Raw genomic sequence first — 20,832 nt, 5'->3', positions numbered from 1 at the left:
TATGCCAGTAGGGGATGTGGGAGAGCCATAGGGGAATACACCAGAAGGAGGAATGGAGATAGACCTGGTGAGGAAGGAATGGAGCAGGAATGGACCCGGTGAGGAAGACTTGCTGGAGGACAGCAAGTAAGAGAGAAATAAATTGGGAATGGGGGTTATCCTAGATAAGCAGCCCACATAAAACCCTAATTAGGAGGATATTTGGAGTACTCATAACTGCTGAAGTAGCTCATATGGAGCACTGTTTGAGATTAAATTCAGAGAGACAGAAATGAAAGCAAGGCTGGAGGCAGAAATGACAACAAGGCTGCTGCTGGGATGGCTGGGTAGGTAATGAGAGGCTTTAGGCTGTGGCCAGTAGGAGTGGGTGGGCAAGCAATGGGGAGTGTTAAAACCTGCAGCTGCTGGGGCAGGTGGGCAATAGAAAGAGGACTGTAGCTTCTGGGGGTACAATAAGAGGCAAATTTTATTAATGGCATCCCAATTTTAGGCAGCGGTAGGCATCCTACCAGGATGAGTGCCCACTCCTGCCAGACCCCAGAACCGCCACACCAACTCGACCAGCAAGAGGGATGCACACTCCCTCCCACCAGAACCCCACCTTTGAAGTAAGCCAGGCAGGAGAGATGCTCACTCCCTCCTGCCCCGGACCCATCCCTCAAAGCAAGCCAGGCAGAAAGTATGCCCACTCCCTGCTGTCACCCCCTCGAACTCAAACCCCTCTGAAACCCCACCCCTTTCAGTTGAATGTGCAGCCGAAGCGATGCTCATACCCTCTGGCCTGCCCGCCACTCCAAAATGGTGGGCCTTCCCCTTCTGATGCATTCTGGGATGCACCAGAGAGGGTCTTAAGGTTCCGATTGGCTCAGATGCCTAAGACCCTTCCCATAGGAAGGGCCATAGGCATCTGTGCCAACCAGAGTCTTAGGCCTCCTTCCCAGTGCATTCTGAGATGTAGTAGGAGTGGCCTAAGACTCCTGTCGCCCCAGGTACCTATGGGAGGGGTCTTAGGCATCTGAGCCAAGTGGAGCCTTAGGCCCCTCCTCGGTGCATCCCAGAATGCACCAGGAAAAGGAAAGCCCGCCATTTTGGAGTGATGGGCCGGTTGGCCAGAGAGTGTGAGCTCCACTTAAAGTATTGCCCTCATGCTTTTATATGTAACAGGAAGGTGGATGGGAAGATAGAGGCTGTGGAGGATTTTAAGGAAGGTGTTTGACTGAGGATGCCTAAGGTCATATAAGTGGGCAGCAAGGTCAGAAGAGCACACTTTGAAGGTACCTCTATCCTTATTAGGCACATTTCAGGCTAACATAGCCTTAGAAAATACATCAAAATATGTATTGTATGCTCTTAAACTTGTCATTTATAGACCTTGTAACAGTTAATTACAGAGATATGGCTATAGATGCAAGTTGGAGAAAACTGTTCTGCTGTTGTCTGTAAAAGTGATTGTAAGGGGAAAAATGAGTATATTTTAAAAATATTCTTTGTGTTATCTGGGGTTGTATAAACTTTCCAGCATCTACAGCAAGCAGAAAGAGCATTCGTAAACTGTGCCTGGAGGAGGCACTGGAGGTGCTTGGCACTGGCTTCCTGCGGGGGACCTCGGGCTTTTTGAGAGCCAGTGGCGATATGCTGACAGGCACCAGCTCTAGCAACAGCAGGCATGTCCGCATTGGAGTCACCCAGGTTTGAAAACAAGATTCTTTATTCTCTTAAACTTTTGTCTACATATTTTTTAAAAAATATTTTGCATTCTAAGAAGAATTTTTAATATTTCAGTTAAACTTTTAGAACCAGGAGATTTATGGAGTTGCCTAAAATCATGTCTATACAGCAAGTATCTTTAAGGAATGCACAGGATATTACCTTAAAGGATTTATGGATTATAAACTCTAGGGTCGAGGCAATGTTAAAATTGGTAATTAAACAGAATGTTGAATTTTCATAAGAAGTTGTACAAAAATTCAAAAATGTGGATTCTAACTTGAAGATATTGGATAAAAGAATAACATCCGGAAACACATATTTCCATTCTGCAGAGGGTTTCCTTATACTAAGCTGCGTTAGGACACTGATGTGCGGAATAGTGCATAGAGCTGGCGTTAGTTCTCGCTGCGTAGTGCGTAGCAATATCCTGCGTGCGCTAAAAACGCTAGCACACCTTAGTAAAAGGAGCCCAAAGACTCTTACGTTGTCCATACTACACTTGAAGTAATGGAAAATCTCTAGCATTCTATAAATCTACGTTTGGTTAATTTTCCAATAACACATTTATTAGCACCTGAGATATTGTTATGGAAATATTTTAAAGAGATATTGAGATTACCAAATGCAGATACACTAATAATCCCTACTTGTTACTATATTTCACAAAAGAAAAAGAAAATAAGTTCTGATCAGGGTTTGGACCAATAGGCACCAATAGATTTTGATTTAACTGATTTTCTTGAAAATTCTCAGGATGTTATACCAACTAGGTCTACCCTTTTACTTACCTGTATTAATAGGAATGATAAAGGACTTATTATAAAGATGTATTTTAAGAACAAAGCTACTAAATTTTGTGGTGACACAATATTGATATTTCCAGATGTGGCTAAAGCCCCACACAATTAAGAAGAATGCAGTTTTTGGAATTAAAATTTAGAGTGTTGGCTTTAGGGGCCACTTTTTATTAAAAATTTTCCTGTAAATCCATAATTAAACTTCAAGAGAAGGAATTTATATTTTGGGATTCAATGCAGTTGGGAACAATTTTTGAATTTACGTGAGCAACAGAAGAGTTAATATTTATCTGATGTTTGAGGAGTTAAATTAAGGGGTCATTTTACTAAGGCACGCTAGTGCGTCTTAGCGCACGCTAAATGCTAACGCGTCTATTATATCCTATGGATGCATTAGTTTTTAGCGCGCGCTAAGACGCACTAGCGCGACTTAGTAAAGGACCCCTAAATTCTAACCAGATTATAATGGAGTTATAGTTTATTATATCTTATTTTTATGTGGACTATTAGAGATCTCCAATTATTTTTATTTTTTATTTCTTATAAATAACAAGTTGTCCTCTTGTAATGTGGGCTAGAGGGAAAATCTCTGGGTATATTATTAGAATTTGAATTTATGTATTGTTTCCAATTCATGTATACTATTCTGTAAGAATTGTAATAAAAATATATTAAAAAAATAAAAAAGAACCAGGAGATGCATTCAGGTTTTCATAAACAGATATGATGTGTTTCTAGTGCGACAGACATATTATTCCTGAAACTGTGGGTAGTCAATCTATTCCCATAAGAATTATTTTAGAGAGCCTCATTACCATTATTTTGCTCCACCTCCCATCTCTCTAGGTTGTCCTCCAATTCCCTAGTTGTCTCTCTACAAGCGAGATGCTGGGAGCTTGTCTTGTCTGCTTGTATTTATTTTTCCTTTAATTTTGTGTTTTACTTACTGTTTGTGAGGCTTTTCGTTGCTGTACAAGATTCCAATCTTGGGACATCTCTGGTTGCGTGAGAGCACAGACTCTTAAGGGCTTCTTTTACTAAGCTGCGGTAGCGTTTTTAGCGTGCGCTGTCCCCCACGCTACGTGGAAAAACTAACGCCAGCTCAATGGAGGCGTTAGCGTCTAGCCCGTGCAGCAAAACCACTAGCGCAGCTTAGTAAAAGGAGCCCTAAGTTCAAAGGTCTGCATTTAAGGGGCAGAGTGCCTTGCAGTGCACCCACTTGTACAGTCTGCACTAACAGTCCAGGAGCTCAGGGACTGGTCCCATGGGAGCAGGACTGGTCCCATGGGAGCAAGACTTGCCCCAGGTTCTGTCTGCAGTGGGCTTAAGCGCAGACTGTGTGGCTCCATGGTGTTTTTTTCCAGGATCTGGGCTGATTACATTTCCTTCTCCCCATCTACACACGTGAGGTTCCGGTGGAGATTGATATCTCCAGCCGGTGGTTGGGCCCGAGAGGTAGTCTGAAGAGATAAGCAATCTGGATTCCAGGCCTGTTTGAGACAGAAGTTTTTCCTGTAAACTATTTTTAGCTTCATCACAGGCAGCTCCCAGTACACAGCATGGCACAGTGAGTAACAGACTGGCAGCCTTTGAAACAAATTTGGAGGGTTTTAAAGATGGATTTTTAGGGTTTTGTTGTTAGAACTAGGATTCACCACCTCTAAAATTCAAACATCGCTAGTTTTTGGACCTCAGTGTAGCCTCCACAGGCTGTTTTTGGCACTAAAATCTCTGTCAAAGTGGCCATTTTGGATTTCCCAATTAGAAAATAAAAACCTCCATCTGCCTCAAAAACACCTTGATTTTGATTTTAAAAAATAGGTGTGATGGGCTTCTCAGGCCATGATACCTTTGATTCATGCCAGATTTGCGCTACATGGCCAACTGAGGACCGTCTGTGTCTTACGTGCCGCATGACGTGCGAGTTGGGGGCAGAAGCTGCTGGCTTAACCTCCTCTAGTTCCTTGGGGGGGGGGGGTTAGTGCCCAGATGGTGCAAGGACCAGGCAGAAAGTCCAGGTTTGAGCCAGGGAGCAATGAAAATGCATCCCCAGCGAAGCACTACCATCTGCTACTGCAAAATTCCAGAAAAGAGCTCAGGAACGACCGCAGAGGCCATCTGGGCATCCTGGACAAGGGTTTCCCTCTGAATTCATCAGTGTGATGTTTGAAGCTTACATGATTAACAAGGACCACATGGAACACTCAGGGATTGCAGCCTAAGAGTTCAGTTCTCCAGCAACAGTATCATGCTCTAGACGGGGAAGTCCAGTCTGAGGAGGACTGGAATGACAAGAGCTCTATTTCAATGCCTTTACTTTCCCAGCCTGGGTCCTCAGTTGCAGGAGATGCTGCTTCATGTCTAAGGGGGCTGGATCCGGATCTGGCTGTTTAAGCCTTCATCACTTTGGGAAATAATCATGGGATCTCTCCAGGAATTAAAGATAGAGACTGCGCAGTCCTTAGCCACACAGTGCTCGCTTATGAGCAGCACTAAAGTGCAGACCGCATGTTTCCCCTCTCATCAAGACATTACAAGAATGCTAACGAAGTGGCCCCTTTGGGTGGCTAAAACCATGGCAAAGCTCTATCCTATGGGTGCTGAATTTAACCAGCTATTTGTTCCACCGAAAGTGAATCCTCTGGTGGTGCAGGTAACCAAGTGAAGGCAGTGTGGTATTAAAGGATACCCAGCACTACAAGCTTGATTTTGTTCTTCAGAAGCAACTTGAAACCACAGCCTCAGGTTTAAAAGCAACTGCAGCAGCATCCTTTGCTTACTACTCCAAGTGGATTATGTAGCAATGCTCTCCTCTGCTCCCCCCCCCAACCAATACATCTTTAAATGTTTGCTGACATGAACAGCATCTTCCACCAGCCTCAGCTGCCTTCTGATGTCACTTCCTGGTCATGGGACAAGGATGTGATGTTAGAAGGGAGCCAAGGCCGATGTGAGCAGCAAGTGAAAGATGCATCTCGCGACAGCAAACGTTTCAAGAGGTGGGCAGGGGGGAACTCAAGTGATGAAGAAGAGTGGAGGGTGCTCAAATAGTGGGGAAGAGTGGGGGGGCACAAGTCGTGGTGATGTCAGGCACCACCGCTCCAGGTGCTAACCTCCCTCGCTCTGCCACTGGACCATGGTCTCAGACTTCCATGCCATCCGAGACTGCTCATGCAGGGCTCAGTTGCCTTGGAGGATCTGGAGCACTTTGGTTTTATGGCATGACTCTTGAATATGTGGCACTGACCCACAGGGATGTTGTAGAGAAGTCCCACCTCCAGTATGGTAGCCCCTGTGCTGCCTTGGAGAAGATAGGTCTCCTAGATGGAGAGAATCACTCTGGTGAAGTAGGAAATAATCCTGTAGCTAGGATCTGCCCACCAGGGATGCAATATCCTTTTGCACCAAGGATGTGTCTCCAAGAGCCTCTGCCTAGGAGGGTTAGGACAGCTGTTGTAGTTGGTGATTCGATCATTAGACATGTTGATAGCTGGGTAGCTAGTGGACATGAGGATCGCCTGGTCACTTGTGAAGGTGGAGGACCCCACGCGTCACTTAGGATTTTAGATAGTGCTGCCTTGGTACATGTAGATAGCTGGAGGGACCTAAGGCCCCTCCTAGGGGGCAGGCCTTAGGCTCTTCCTAGTGTATCCCAGGATGCACTGGGCAGGGGGGCCTAAGGCCTTGATTGCCACCCCCTCAGGAGGAGCCTTAAGCATTTCAGATGTGTGCAAGTCCCAATGGCATGACAATACCATGACTTTATATATTTTCCCTAAAATACACAAATGTCTAGAGTCTCCACCAAGGAGACCTATAATATCTGCAATAGGTTCCTTGCTTGAACCCCTATCCAAATTCACAGACAAATTTTTAAGGCCTCTTTATTCTCAGATTCTTTCATATACTAAGGACTCAAAATTAATATTTTGGAATCAGTACAATGCACACATTGAAATCATTAGAGACACTTTGGTTTCAATAGACTTTCATCTTAAGAGTGTCCACTGAATTTATTGTAGAACTTGCAATAATTGTCCTAACAAAGAACTTTTTTTCCTTTAATTATGTATTCAGTTTTCTATACCGTTCCCTGTACTTTGATGACTAGTATTACCAGAAAATAAAAGGAACAGCAATGGGGGGCCACAGTGGCACCCTCAGCAGCTAATCTTTATATGGAAACATTTGAAAAATTATATCTTTCAACACACCAATTTGTTGAGAACATTATACTTTTTATTATATTTTTATTATTATCTCTTACCGCTCCGATGCTACGGAACAATCAGCTTTTAAAATAGGTAACTTCCATTTGAATTTTAGGTGTTGGGTTACTACCACTACTATTAATTATTTCTATAGCGCTATCAGACGCACGCAGCACTGCACAGACCCAAAACTCACCTAGCATGACCGCATTCTCTTATAATCTCCAAAATTGACTAATGCCCTTTATAAAGGTATCGCACAAAAAAAAACCAGATGACTCCAAATAATTCAAAATACTGCGGTTAAAATCATCACAATCAGCACAGTTACTTACCGTAACAGGTGTTATCCAGGGACAGCAGGTAGATATTCTCTACATGTGGGTGACGTCTCCGACGGAGCCCCCTAGCGGATGTTTTCGCAAGCATGCGCGCGTGCCCCTCCCGCCTGGTCTAGGGCATGCGTCTCCTCAGTTCAGATAGCTAGCAAAGAAGCCAACCACGGGGAGATGGGTGTGTTGCGAGAATATCTGCCTGCTGTCCCTGGATAACACCTGTTACGGTAAGTAACTGTGCTTTATCCCAGGACAAGCAGGCAGCATATTCTCTACATGTGGGAGACCTCCAAGCTAACCAGAATGGGATGGAGGGAGAGTTGGCAATTTAGGAGAACAGATTTTGCAAAATGGACTGGCCAAAATGGCCATCATGCCTGGAGAAAGTATACAGACAGTAGTGCGAGGTAAACGTATGAACCGAGGACCAAGTGGCAGCCTTACAGATTTCCTCAAGTGAAGTCGAGCGGAGGAAAGCAACAGACGCTGCCATCGCTCTGACCTTGTGGCCAGTAACTCGACCCGGGAGGGAGAGACCAGCTTGATCGTAACAAAAAGAGGTCCGCTTAGAAACAGAACGACCCAAGTGATTAGGATCGAAAGAGATGAACAGCTGGGAAGCAGTACGATGAGGAGCGGTGCGCTTCAAGTAGAAGGCCAGCGCATGCTTAAAAGCAAGAGAATGCAGAGCCCCCCCCCTACATGGTGAGAATGGGGCTTCAGAAAAAACACAGGGAGAACAATGATTGGTTGATGTGAAACTCGGAAACAATCTTAGGCAAGAACTTAGGATGGATACGGAGCACCACCTTATCATGATGGTAGACAGTGAAAGGAGGGTCCGCTACCAAGGCTTGAAGCTCACTGACCTGACGGGCAGAAGTGAGAGCAATAAGAAACACAACCTTCCAAGTAAGATACTTCAAGTGAGCCCGCGCTAGCGGCTCGAACGGGAGTTTCATTAAGCGAGCCAGGACCACGTTAAGACCCAAACTACAGGAGGAGGTTTAAGGGGCGGATGAATGTGGAAAAGACCTTTCATGAAGCGGGAAACCACAGGATGAACAGAGATAGGCTTCCCGTCAATTGGCTGATGAAAAGCAGCAATAGCACTAACCGAGGAGGACTTGAGTCCAGCGCCAGACAAGTGTAACAGATAGTCAAGGACAGCAGATAAGGAGGCAGACAACGGCTTCTGCTGTCGAGTAGCACACCAGGAAGAGAAACGGGTCCACTTCTGATGGTAACATTGGCGAGTGGACTCCTTCCGAGACGCCTCCAGGATGTTCAGCACAGGCTGTGAGAACTGTAACGAGGGCATTAAGTCTCGAGGAACCAAGCCGTCAAGTGCAGAGACTGAAGGTTGGGATGAAGCAGAGAACCTCAACGTTGCGTAAGCAGAGAAGGAAAAATAGGCAGAAGAAGAGGCTCCATGTAATTGAGTCGCAACAGAAGGGAGAACCAGGCTGTCGGGGCCACCGAGGAGCTATCAGGATCATGGTGGCACTCGTGGACTTGAGCCTGGTGAGAGTTTTCAGAATCAGAGGGAATGGAGGGAATGCATACAGAAACAGGTTCGTCCAATCCAGCAGGAAAGCATCCGCCTCGAGTCTGAGTGGGGTGTAGACCCTGGAGCAGAAGCGGGGCAACTTGTGATTGTGGGGGGACGTGAACAGATCAACGTCCGGAGTCCCCCAACGAGCAAATACTTGACACAGGGTCAAGGAATGGATGGACCATTCGTGAGGCTGCAAAGATGACTCAACTTGTCCGCCAGACAATTGTGTTGGCCCTGAATGTAGACCGCTCAAAGGAATATGTTGCGGCAAATGGCCAAATCCCAGAGCCGCATCGCCTCCTGGCACAGGGACCGGGACCCTGTTCCTCCCTGTTTGTTGATATAATACATGGCGACCTGGTTGTCCGTGCGGACCAGCACCACTCGGTCACGAAGCAGGTGACAAAAAGCCTTCAGGGTGAGGAAGATCGCTCAAAGCTCCAGCAGATTGATGTGACAAAGTTGGTCGGCACTGGACCAAAGACCCTGAGTGCGAAGACCGTCCAGATGAGTCCCCCAAGCGTAGGCCAACGAGTCCATAGTCAGGACATTCTGCGGAGGAGGAGCATGAAACAGAAAACCTCTTGAAAGATTGGAAGAGAGCATCCACCAACAAAGGAGTCACGACAATGAGTCGAGAGACAGGGTCCCGATCCTGGTTCCATTGGGACGCTAGAGTCCATTGAGGAATATGGAGGTAAAGTCTGGCAAAAGGAGTCACGTGAACCGTGGAGGCCATGTGACCTAAGAGGACCATCATGAGCCGAGCCGGGGCCGAAGACAGATGGGCTACTCTCCGGCATAAGCGAACAAGGGCTTCCTGTCGAGGCTGAGGCAAGAAGGAGCGGAGACGAGCCGTGTCCAGGACCGCTCCGATGAATTCCAGAGACTGAGACGGACAGAGCTGAGACTTGGAGAGGTTCACCTCGAAGCCGAGGCTCTGAAGGAGCAAGATAGAAACATAGAAACTGACGGCAGAAAAGGGCCTCGACCCATCTAGTCTGCCCACACTAATGACCCACCCTTACCTTCCTCTATGAAGAGAACCCACGTGCCAATCCCATTTTGTCTTAAAATCTGGCACGCTGCTGGCCTCAATTACCTGTAGCGGAAGATTGTTCCAGCGATCAACAACCCTTTCGGTGAAGAAATATTTTCTGGTATCTCCATGAAATTTCCCACCCCTGAGTTTCAATGGATGCCCTCTTGTTGCCGTGGGACCCTTGAGAAAGAAGATATCTTCCTCCACTTCGATACGGCCCGTGACATATTTGAATGTCTCTATCGTGTCTCCCCTCTCTCTGCATTCCTCAAGTGAGTATAGCTGCAGTTTATCCAGCCATTCCTCATACGGGAGATCCTTGAGTCCTGAGACCATCCGGTGGCCATTCGCTGAATTGACTTAACTCTCAGCACATCTTTGTGGTAATGTGGCCTCCAGAATTGTACACAGTATTCCAGATGGGGTCTCACCATGGATTTGTACAATGGCATTATGACCTCGGGCTTACGGTTGACAAAACTTCTACGGATACAGCCGATGATTTGTCTAGCCTTGGACGAAGCTTTCTCCACTTGGTTGGCCATCTTCATGTCTTCACTAATGATTACCCCCAAGTCCCGTTCTGCTACAGTCCTTGCTAGGGTCTCACCATCAAGGGTGTAAGACCTGCATGGATTTCTGCTGCCAAGGTGCATGACCTTGCATTTTTTGACATTGAAACTTAGTTGCCAGGTCTTGGACCAATGCTCTAGCAGGAGTAGGTCATGCTTCATATTGTCGGGCATTGAGCTTTTATTAGGCACCGTGCTTTTGTCTGTTGTGTTCACGTCTACTATATTGCATAATTTGGCGTCATCGGCGAATAACGTAATTTTACCTCAAAGCCCTTTAGCCAAGTCCCTAACGAAGATGTTGAATAGGATCGGTCCCAGTACCGAGCCCTGCGGCACACCGCTGATCACCGCCGCCGATGGTTTGATTCATCGCTCGCAGAACTTCGTGGCAAGAAGACGCTTTGATCAACCAGTCGTCGAGGTAGGGAAACACCTGCAGGCCGCAGAGACGCAGGGCCGCAGCAACCACCACGAGACATTTTGTGAAGACCCTCGGAGAGGCCGCCAGGCCAAAGGGAAGAACACGATACTGGAGATGGAGATCCCCCACCCGGAATCTCAGATACCGACAAGAGGCCGGGTGTATCGGAATGTGCGTGTATGCCTCCTTGAGGTCCTGTGAGCACAGCCAGTCCCCCTCATCCAAGAGGGGGTACAAAGTAGGAAGGGTGAGCATTCTGAACCATTCCCTGACCAGAAACTTGTTCAGAGCACAGAGGTCCAGGATTGGACGCAGATCCCCCGTCTTCTTGGGTACCAGAAAGTACCGGTAATAAAATTCGGTGTTCCATTGGTCCAGAGGAACCTCCTCTACCGCCCGAAGATGAAGAAGGGCCTGAGCTTCCTGCAAAAGGAGAGGCAGCTGAGACCGAGCAGAAGGAAACTCTCTTGGAGGTAGGTCTGGGGGTACGCAACTGAAGTGAAGGGAGTACCCCTCCTGGATGATGGAGAGCATCCAACTGTCGTTGGTAAGACCTTCCCACTGGGCATAGAAATGATGGAGATGATCCCCGATGGGGAGGGGGAAAGGCTCCATGAGGAAGGGAGCCCGAAGGCTCGGACCGGAATTGTCAAAAACATGGCCCAGTCTTCACCGGGACCTTAGTTTGATGTTGCTGCTGTTGTTAAGGCCACTTCGAAGGAGGCCGGGAGAACGCAGGAGTAGATTTCTGCGGATACCTCCGGAGAGGAATGTTGTATTGCCGAGCCGGGGGGCCTTCGGTTTAAGTTTCACCAGAGAGGCAAAGTACCATTTGTGATCCGATAGGCGCTTGGTGGCCGCTTCGATAGATTCATCGAAGAGCTCATGACCCACACACGGGAGATTGGCAAGCTGATCATGTAGATTCGGATCCATATCCACAAGATGGAGCCAAGCGAGGCGACGCATGGCGACCGCAAAGGCCGTGACCCTCGAGGACAACTCGAAGGCATCGTAGGTCACCTGGAAAATATAGAGGCTGAGCTGGGAGAGGGTCTCCTCGAGGAGGCGAAACTCCCGATGTCAGGGGTGGAGAAGCCCGTGGCTTCTTAGGAGGGGCAAACCTCGACAAAGTAGCGGGGGAAAAACGACCCCCTGGTCTGGAACCTCAAAAAGTTACAGGTGATTCTGGGGTTGAAGAATCACTCGAGGGAACCCAGCGAGTCTTGCGGGCAGGGCCTCGAGAAACGAAGGGTGGCTCAGGCTGGTCAGACGGAGACTGGGTCGAGACCGAGGTCAGAGGCGTCAAAGTCGGGACCAGTTGGCTCACCACCGAGGAAAGCTGCGTGGTAAGAATAGCCTTAAGCATGTCCTCGAACATAGGCACCGAGATCAAAGGTGGTTGGGTCTTAGGTGCAGGCGTGCGCTCCTTTGGGGGCGACTTCGAGGAAGAGTATTCCCTAAGTGAGGAGGCACGCTTAGAGTGATGTCTCGAAGATGCCGACAAGGCGGCACTGGCATGAGACTCGGAGGTAGGCTTCTTTGCCGGCACACCTGAGGAGGAAAGAGGTACCTGAGGCCAGAGTAACAGGAGGGGCCGAGGCCGGAGCCTTCGAGGCCGAGGACTTCGAGGCTGAAGTGCCCAACAAGGGTGCCGAGGCCGAGCTCGAGGCCTGTCCCGCAGGATCCATGGGGCCAAGGAGTTGGAGAATCTTGGCCACTCTCCAAAGAGCCTGCGGTTGCAAAGTCACACAACGGGGGCACGACTCAGCGCAGTACTCTACACCCAGGCACTCCACACACCAACGATGAGAGTCGATGATGGAGATAACCCGGTTGCACTTAGTACGGTTTTTAAACCTGGAACGAGGCCGGGACATAAGAAAAAAGACGGCCGCGGCCCCGTGAGGCCAGGTGGCCAGAGTAAGACCGGGATCCCAGTCAAAAAGGTACGAACCAAAAAACAAATAAAAAGAAGAAAAAAACCAGACGCAAGCACAGCAACTCAAAAGAAACTAACCAAACAAGCCGCGGTGCAAGAGGGACAACGATATCGCACAAAGCAAGGGAGCAGTGCTTCTGGCTCTGCGGAAAACAGAAAACTGAGGACACGCTGAGGAGACGTATGCCCTAGACCGGGCGGGAGGGGCTCGCGCGCATGTGCGGGCCAATCGCAGGCTTGAAGGTCTTCAAGCAAGTCTGCTTGCGAAAACGTCCGCTAGGGGGCTCCGTCGGTGACGTCATCCACATGTAGAGAATATGCTGCCTGCTTGTCCTGGGATAATCAAGGAAATGTGACCACTTTATGTCTCTCCTAAAAAATGCCCACTTACTCCCAGTGCCCCATAAAATAACATTTAAGTTGGCATTCTTAACATTTAAAATCCGTCAATCAAAACAACCTGCATTTCTCAACAAATTTCTCACTCCTTATTCCCCCCCTAGGATATTAAGAGCAACAGATCATCATCTTTTAGAATACCATCCTTAAAAATAATCAATACAAGGTGCTCAGACATTTTCATGGCACTACCCCACAAACATAGAACCTTCTACCAGCCTATATTAGAGAGTCTATGCTAGAAAGATTCAAGAGCTCCCTGAAGAGTTTCTTTTTCAGAGGTGCCTTCGAGAACTAATATACTAGTCACTTAATTCTTAGGCTGCAGAAGTCACAAGAATGAAATTTGTATCATGGCAGCCAAACAATTGTTTTTAATCGCTTAACCCCTGCCCTATTGTGCTTATCCGTTTTTATGTACTTTTCTATAATAATTTTGTAGTTCTATCCCTCCCTGTACCTCTAGTAAGTCATGTTGATGTCATTTATTGAATGTTGTTGGTCTGTCCCTGATTTTACTATTATGTAAATCGCTTTGAAAGTTTATAAGCATTGCATCAAATTTTTATTAAAACTTGGAAGACAAAAAGGAGACTCAGTCTGAGGATTATTGAACAGAAGCATGCCATTGTACGAATCAGTTTCCTATGTACTTTAAAAACATACCTCTAAAGTACATGGGAAACTGATTTGCACAATCTCTCTCTCAATACCAGCCCTCTAGAACTGCTAAACAATAGATATTAACTATGTCAATTCTATTCAATTTGTAACATTTTTCTATAATCATTGTAAACCGCATAGAACTTCACGGTCCTGCGGTATATAAACCATTATTATTATTATTATTATTAAGAGGAAAATTAAAGACAAACTACTTATGGAACACACAATTGAAACTGGCCATGCTTTTGAAGAGTACAGATACCCCAGAAGTAATGAGGAGGAGGCAACAAACATCAACTTCTACTGAGAGTTGAACAAAGCTTTATCTTTAAATTTCAGACAATAAACTCTTTAGGTCTGTATATGGAAATGGACTTACTGTATCTAGTTTTTTAGAGGTTGCAGGGATTCCTGCTTATTGAGGACATTTGTGGATAAACAAATAATCTGAATTACGGTATGTTAGATTACATGAATTTCTGTTGGTGCCAAATGGTTTGAACCATGAAAGACTGCAAGGATTCCTGTTTATTAAGGACATCTGTCTGTTAAGGAGAGTGGAGGATTTAGGATTTCTATACACATTATTTGAATTATGTTAGATTGCAGGAATTTCTGTTTGTTGGTACCAAAGTATTTGAAACCTGAATGATTTCAAGGATTTCTGTATATTAGGATATCTGTTTATGGGACATGTGTGGATTTATGATTCCAAATTGGTCTTGACTATATTTTTATTGCTTCAATTTTAAGTGCTCCCATATCAATTCGATTTTAAGTTTTTACAAAAAATTATAATTGGGTTTTGTCTTTCTGTTGTTTGTAAATCATTCCTTTTTTAAGCCCAGTTCAGCAGGTCTGAGTTTGACCAATGCTTTGTATATTTTGGCTTTATATTATTGAGGCATTCTACCTTGTACAACCTCTTAGCCTCACTTGTTGAACTAGGTATCCTTAATTAACTCATAATTTATATGACCATTGACCCTGGCACACTGGACTTTTTAATTATAGTCCTTTACCTGATAACAGTTTCACCACAGTTGCAGTTTGCAAGGGAGAGGAAAGAAGGTATGTGTTTTTTAGACTGGCTGATTCTACAGTCTTAAGTTTTATAACTGATTTGGGAGATATTCCACAAATGTCTAATGACTGTTTCATTAATATTTTACAGCTATTGCCAATAGGTAATACCTGTTAAATGACACGTTTTGGGTACATTTTAATAACTTTTATGTGATCTTATTCATTAGCACAGTCTGTGATTTTATGTTCCTATGTTTTTGATTGGATCATTTATTATGAATGTATCAGTAATATAGGGGTCCTTTTACAAAGGTGTGCTAAGCGTCTTAGCGCGTGCTAACTGATTTAACACACACTAACTAATTTAGCGTGCGCTAAACACATCCATAGACTATGTGTGTGTTAGTGTTTAACACACGCTAAATCAGTTAGTGCGCGCTAAGATGCTTAGCGTGCCTTTGTAAAAGAGGGGGGTTATTGGTACATTCACAATAAATTTATTGAGAATAAATTTATTGTGACTATACCAATAATATATTGGGATTTGGGGGGTTTTGTCAGTTTTTATAGCCCCTGATGCAGCTCTTATGAGGGTGAAACATGGTCTTGTCGGGTTTTTAGTTATTTATATATTTATGATTTTATGTGGTGAATAAATGTTGCATTGGTGGTTTTGAACCTCTATTCTGATCTTCTGTTTTTTGTCTCCTGGATCTTTTGGATTAGCTTCTCATTTGTTTTCTTGGACCTAATCCCATACAGATCAATATTTCCCTCTTTTGACTGTATTATTAGGCCCAGCATTTCTCAGTCCTGCCTGGTGGCGTTCATGTTGGAGTTCAGCAGCAAAAGACAGTTTTAGTGAAGGGGGAGGGGGAGGGATTAGAAATGTGCTAACCCACTATACTGATCCTTGATGGATCCCTGGCAATGGGTCTTTTTATAATTGCTTTTTCAGATATGTTTACATCAATGAGATTAAATTCCTGTAACTCTCTATCAATATTTCAAAGCAATTAGAACCTTGTTAGTGTTGGGATTCCACTCATTACCATTGGTGGTAAACAGCAAGAATTTGTTTCCATGGAATTTAATTTTAGTCTTGTAACAGATGTGAAAAGACTACTGCAGGCCGCATAACAAATGCAAATTAGCATAATAGCTTTTTCTTATTATGTACAGAGCAGCAGAGGTTGTTTAACCCATTGAATACCACTTCTTAGACTTGATTTCCTTTAGGACAGGGGTGTCCAACCTTTTGGCTTCCCTGGGCCGCATGGGCTGAAAAAAATTTTCTGGGACTGCACAAACGCGCAAACGCTGCAGCAAGACAGAGGAGGGAGCTGGCAAGATGGTAAATACCCGGGGCCAGCAGAGGAAAACACTGCATCGCCCTCAACCAGGGCCGCACAAAATACTTCACAGGGCCGCAGGTTGGACACCCCTGCTTTAGGATTCTCTTCAGAAGGCAAATAATTAAAAGAATACACTCATAAGAGCTTCTGCAATGCTTCTTTGATAGGAGTGGAAGGCAATAAAGAACAGTGAGAAATGGTGTTTCCTCTGAGGAATGGGGCATAACCAGTAGTGTGCTGCAGGGATGTCTCTAACACTCTCAGAATGTTTTGTAGAATATTTGAGGATCTAGTTTAGCACTCAGTAGAGGAAGATCTTGCTTCCAGTCCCATGAAATCGAAAAACCTGGTTTTTATGCTCATTATTCTACTATTTAAATTCTCCAAAATTCATTGTTTTACGGTTCCCCTTCTGCATCTATACCTCTCTATCCTCTCTTTTTGCCTTCTAAAATACTCAATTCAATACAATCTTGTTAGAATGTTTATTTCTTATTCTTTCCTCTATCTGTACTTCTCACTTCTCTATTCTCTTTAGGTGCTTTAGTTAGATTGTGAGCCTTCGGGACAGTGAGGGAATTTTCTAAGTACCTTCCTTACTTATAATTTTAATGTATATTTTCTGTAACCGCTTAGAACCTAACGGATGTAGCGGTATATAAGAAATAAATTACATTACATTACATTACATTACATTATAAGTGAAATGGTGTGGTGGCCATCTTAGTCCACTCTTCAAGGTAATATGTAGAAATAAGACAAAAACATAGAGGAAAAAAAATAATACCTTTTTTATTGGACTAACTGCATTGTTAGTCCAATAAAAAAAGGTATTATTTTTTTTACCTTTATGGTTTTGTTTTATTTCTACTTATGCTCATTATGGGCTCCTGAAGTTTGATATTATACGGTTCTTACGTAGGATCCATGGCAGCAACCACAGAGATAATACCTCGGATGTGTGTCCATATACTCTCGTCAGCACTCGCTCTTGGCCCACTAGTTGCCTCAACATCAAAGTTATGAGATTTGACTACATGATTTCAAGCAACCATAGCCAGTCTGTTCTGCTTGTTCTTGTTGAAGGATTGGCTCAAGGATGGGGATCTAGAATCACCAATGTAAGTATTTCTGATGATGGTTGCCAGCCTAGGCAGTTTTCAGGGTGGGGGTGGGGGCTCATTACCAGGGCAGGGTTGCTCAGAACATGTGATCCACAACAGAAGCATCCTGATCTATAAATTGCTTGGAAGTGAAGGCTTCTAAAGCCTTCATATGGCCTTCAAGTCGGGGGCCGATGTCCAAGATGAATGCTTTTTAGTAAGACAAATAAATAATCCACATAAAAACATCTAGGGCCTGAACCACTGGAAACATGTGGACCCAACATGGTCCATGTATCGACACAATTGTCTTCTTCAGGGGTCATTGTTGATCCTATATAGAGACTTCTGGATTAATTGCAATGATAATCTCTGCGCTAAGACTGCAAGCTCAAAGCGTGTCCTTTTTGTGGAGGGATCAGGTTCAATTTTTTTGTTTCCCTTCTGCATCTACACCAGGTAAACCAGGCTAAGGCCGCTCTATTTTTTATTATTTTTTTTTTTTTTAATTAAATCTTTATTCATTTTTTTAAGCTCACAATAAGTATAACACAAAATACAATCATGGTATACTTTAACATTACTTATTATATCATCAAATTATATCTTTCATCAAATATCTCCCCTCCCTTATATCCAACAATTAATCATAAGCCAAAGAAATCATAAAATATTCCCACCCTCCCACCCCACCCTATTTTTTAATTTAACAAATAACTTTATCTCTGTTCTCCTCCCTTTTTTCCCTCTGAATTCTGGGCCTATTTGAGATTGTATCTTTTGAAAGAAATTTTGGGACACTTGAAAATCACAAGGAATACCTGAAAATTTTGGGACACTTGAAAGATACATGATATAGGTGCTTTTTTCCTTAGTTTTGGATTGATATTTTTATTTATATTTCTGGCATTGAACATTGGGAACCATGACGGTGGATATGGATGGGTTTCAGGAAAGTTCCCTGCCAGAATCCAACTTTTTAAAGTAAATTCAGCTGGTCATTGTAAGGCAGTAGCTCAGGATGTTGTTTTAGATACAAATTCCTACTTGGTAATTTTTAAAGGATTCGGAATCATGCTAATGAAAATTGGGTTGTGAGTCAGAATCCTTGATTTTTGATTGATCTGTGGAAGAACACAATTAATCTCAAGAAAAATATTGTACGTAACAAGTTGCATTATGCAACCATTTTGCAATATTGCTGCACCCAACAGATTCCAAGAGGACTCGGAATAATGAAGCAGCCACAATTATTTACTGATAATCAAACATTCTTGGATTGTTGATGCGCCATTCTTAATAAGTGTTCATTAGACCTTATGATTTTGATTGTTGAAGCTTCGAAGAAAAAAATGACATCCTGAAAAAAGAATTTGAAAATAAAATAACAGTTTTAAAACAAGAAGATGATCATTTTGATTTAGTAGCTGCCGACATAGAGAAAAAGATGGAAGAATTTAAGAAAGATATTAAACAAGAAGTATGTAGCAGAAATTTTGCATCAATTAGAGGACACCAATTATTACATCCTTTTACAGAACGATCCAACACATAGGGCTCCTTTTACTAAGGTGTGCTAGCGTTTTTAGTGCGCGGTAAAGATTATCCCAACCATTTATGTTTTACCTAAAATCCACAAGTCCACACGAAACCCACTTGGCCGTCCAATCATTTCTGAGATAGGGTCAGTCTTAGAACCACTATCTAAATTTGTTGATTCCTTTTTGAAAATACATGTCCCCTTAATCAAATCTTATGTGAGAGATTCTGCACACATGTTGCAATTGTTGGAACAATTCAATGGAGATCTTGAAAGTATGATTCTTGTTACTTTGGACATTGAATCTTTATCCATGAATGTACCACAGCTTGAGGCCCTAGCAATGATTGAGAACATCCTGAGAAAAAGAACATCTAACCTCCGCATTCCCACTTACTTTATCATCATTTTGGCTATTATTGCCATGACAGAGAATTACTTTTGTTTTGAGGGTAAATTTTATAAACACATTAAGGGCACACCTATAGGGGCCATTATGGTCCCTAGTACTGTATTGCCAATTTGTATGTAGCTAATTTTGAAGAGAATTTACTTACTGAGTTTCCATTTGAAGAAAACGTCAAGATGTACTTCAGATCCATTGACAACATATTTATTTTATGGCAAGGTGATTTGGAAAGTTTACATATTTTTTTGGACTGGCTAAATAGCAGAAACATCAATTTGAAATTCAAAATGAGCCATAGCACAGTGGAGATTCCGTACCTGGACATTTTGATCCAAAAGACAAGATATGGTTTCAATACAACGCTATATAAGAAACCCACTGACCAGAATGTATATCTACATTTTTCAAGTTTTCACAACAGACAACTGAAAAAGAATTTGCCTTTCAGACAGTTCCTGAGAGCACATAAATTATGCTCCGACTTTGATGATTTAGCCCAAAGATTCATGGAGAGGGGATATCCCAGAGATTGTGTAGAGACTAGTCTGGAGAAAGCTATTGCAATAGACCATGAGTCCTTACTCTACAATCAAGCCAGTAAATCACAACCATATTTAGTATGTACACTAAGGTTCTTGCATCATTCACATAAAATTCAGAGAATAATTAAAAAACACTAGCATATCCTGGAAGAACACAACTGCTTCAGAGAGAAAAAACTTACTATTGTGTACTCAAGAAATCACAATTTGAGAGAGAAATTGGTTCCCTTGGCCTTTCTATCTCCACAACTTGATACCACAATCACGACAGGCAGCCATACTCCTTGTGGTTCCTGTTCAGTGTGTAAGCATGTGCTTACTCTGTCCATTTTTCAAACCTGATAAAAGATTTTGTTTTTCCACTATACCAGAATATAAATTGCACATCGAAACAAGTTATATACATAACTAGTGTTTAAGCCTGTTACATTAACGGGTGCTAGAATAGATGTGTAGACTTTTAGCACAATGGGTCACTGAGGCGTTTCTTTCTTTCTTACTTTATGTTTTTTATCTCTCTCCCTCCCCCCTTTCTTTCTGTCTCTGTCCCCCTGTGTGTCTCTGTCTCTTCCCTGGCCCCCTGTCTTACTGTCTCTCTCCCTGGCTATCTGTCAGTCTTTCTTTGTTTCTGTATCTTCTCCCTTCGCGAGTGTGGGGCAGTTGTAGGCGCGCATGTGCACTCCTTCCGGTCACAGATATACGGAACACGCAGGTAGGAGTGTGCATGCACCGCTTAGGGTTTTATTATCTAGTCATTAAGCACGTTACATTAATGGGTGCTAGAATATATGTTTATCTGTCTCCCTCCCACTGACTCTTTTTCTCTCCCTGACCCCCTTTCTCTGTCTTTCTGTCACTCTCCCTGCCCCTGTGTCTTTCTTTCTTTCTTTCTGTCTCCCTCCCTCCTGCTGTCTGTCATTTTTCCCCATTTCCCTGTGCAGCAGCATTTCCATCCCACTTCCCTATGCAGTAGCAACAGCATTTCCCTCCTATCCCCCCCCTTTCCTGTGCAGAAGCAGCAGCGGTATTTCCCTTCCCCTCCAAGTCCCTGTGTAGCAGTAGCAGCATTTTCCCCCATCCCCCTTTCCCTTCTCTTCCCTTACCCTTCCCTGCTCCGTTCGGCCCCTCCCCCTTCTTTTACTGCCGTTGTCCTGCTTGATCTGGCCTGCTCCTGACTCTCCCACCGCCGACAAACCTCCAG

General features: G+C 44.1%; 1 protein-coding gene across 2 annotated transcripts in view; it reads left to right on the top strand.

The window, feature by feature from the left end:
• The window catches only part of HEATR5A (HEAT repeat containing 5A), a 257,530-nt gene that overhangs the window by 41,221 nt on the left and 195,477 nt on the right, over positions 1–20,832 (top strand). For both annotated transcript variants that reach the window (XM_033952160.1, XM_033952161.1), the window contains exon 7: positions 1,520–1,689. In XM_033952160.1, the coding sequence (XP_033808051.1) occupies positions 1,520–1,689 (170 nt within the window). The remainder of the gene's footprint in view (positions 1–1,519; positions 1,690–20,832) is intronic.

Source organism: Geotrypetes seraphini, chromosome 7, assembly GCF_902459505.1.
Source record: "Geotrypetes seraphini chromosome 7, aGeoSer1.1, whole genome shotgun sequence".
NCBI classification, from domain to species: domain Eukaryota; kingdom Metazoa; phylum Chordata; class Amphibia; order Gymnophiona; family Dermophiidae; genus Geotrypetes; species Geotrypetes seraphini.
Note: the sequence above shows the minus strand (reverse complement) of the source record. Positions and strands in the feature narration are given on the sequence as shown.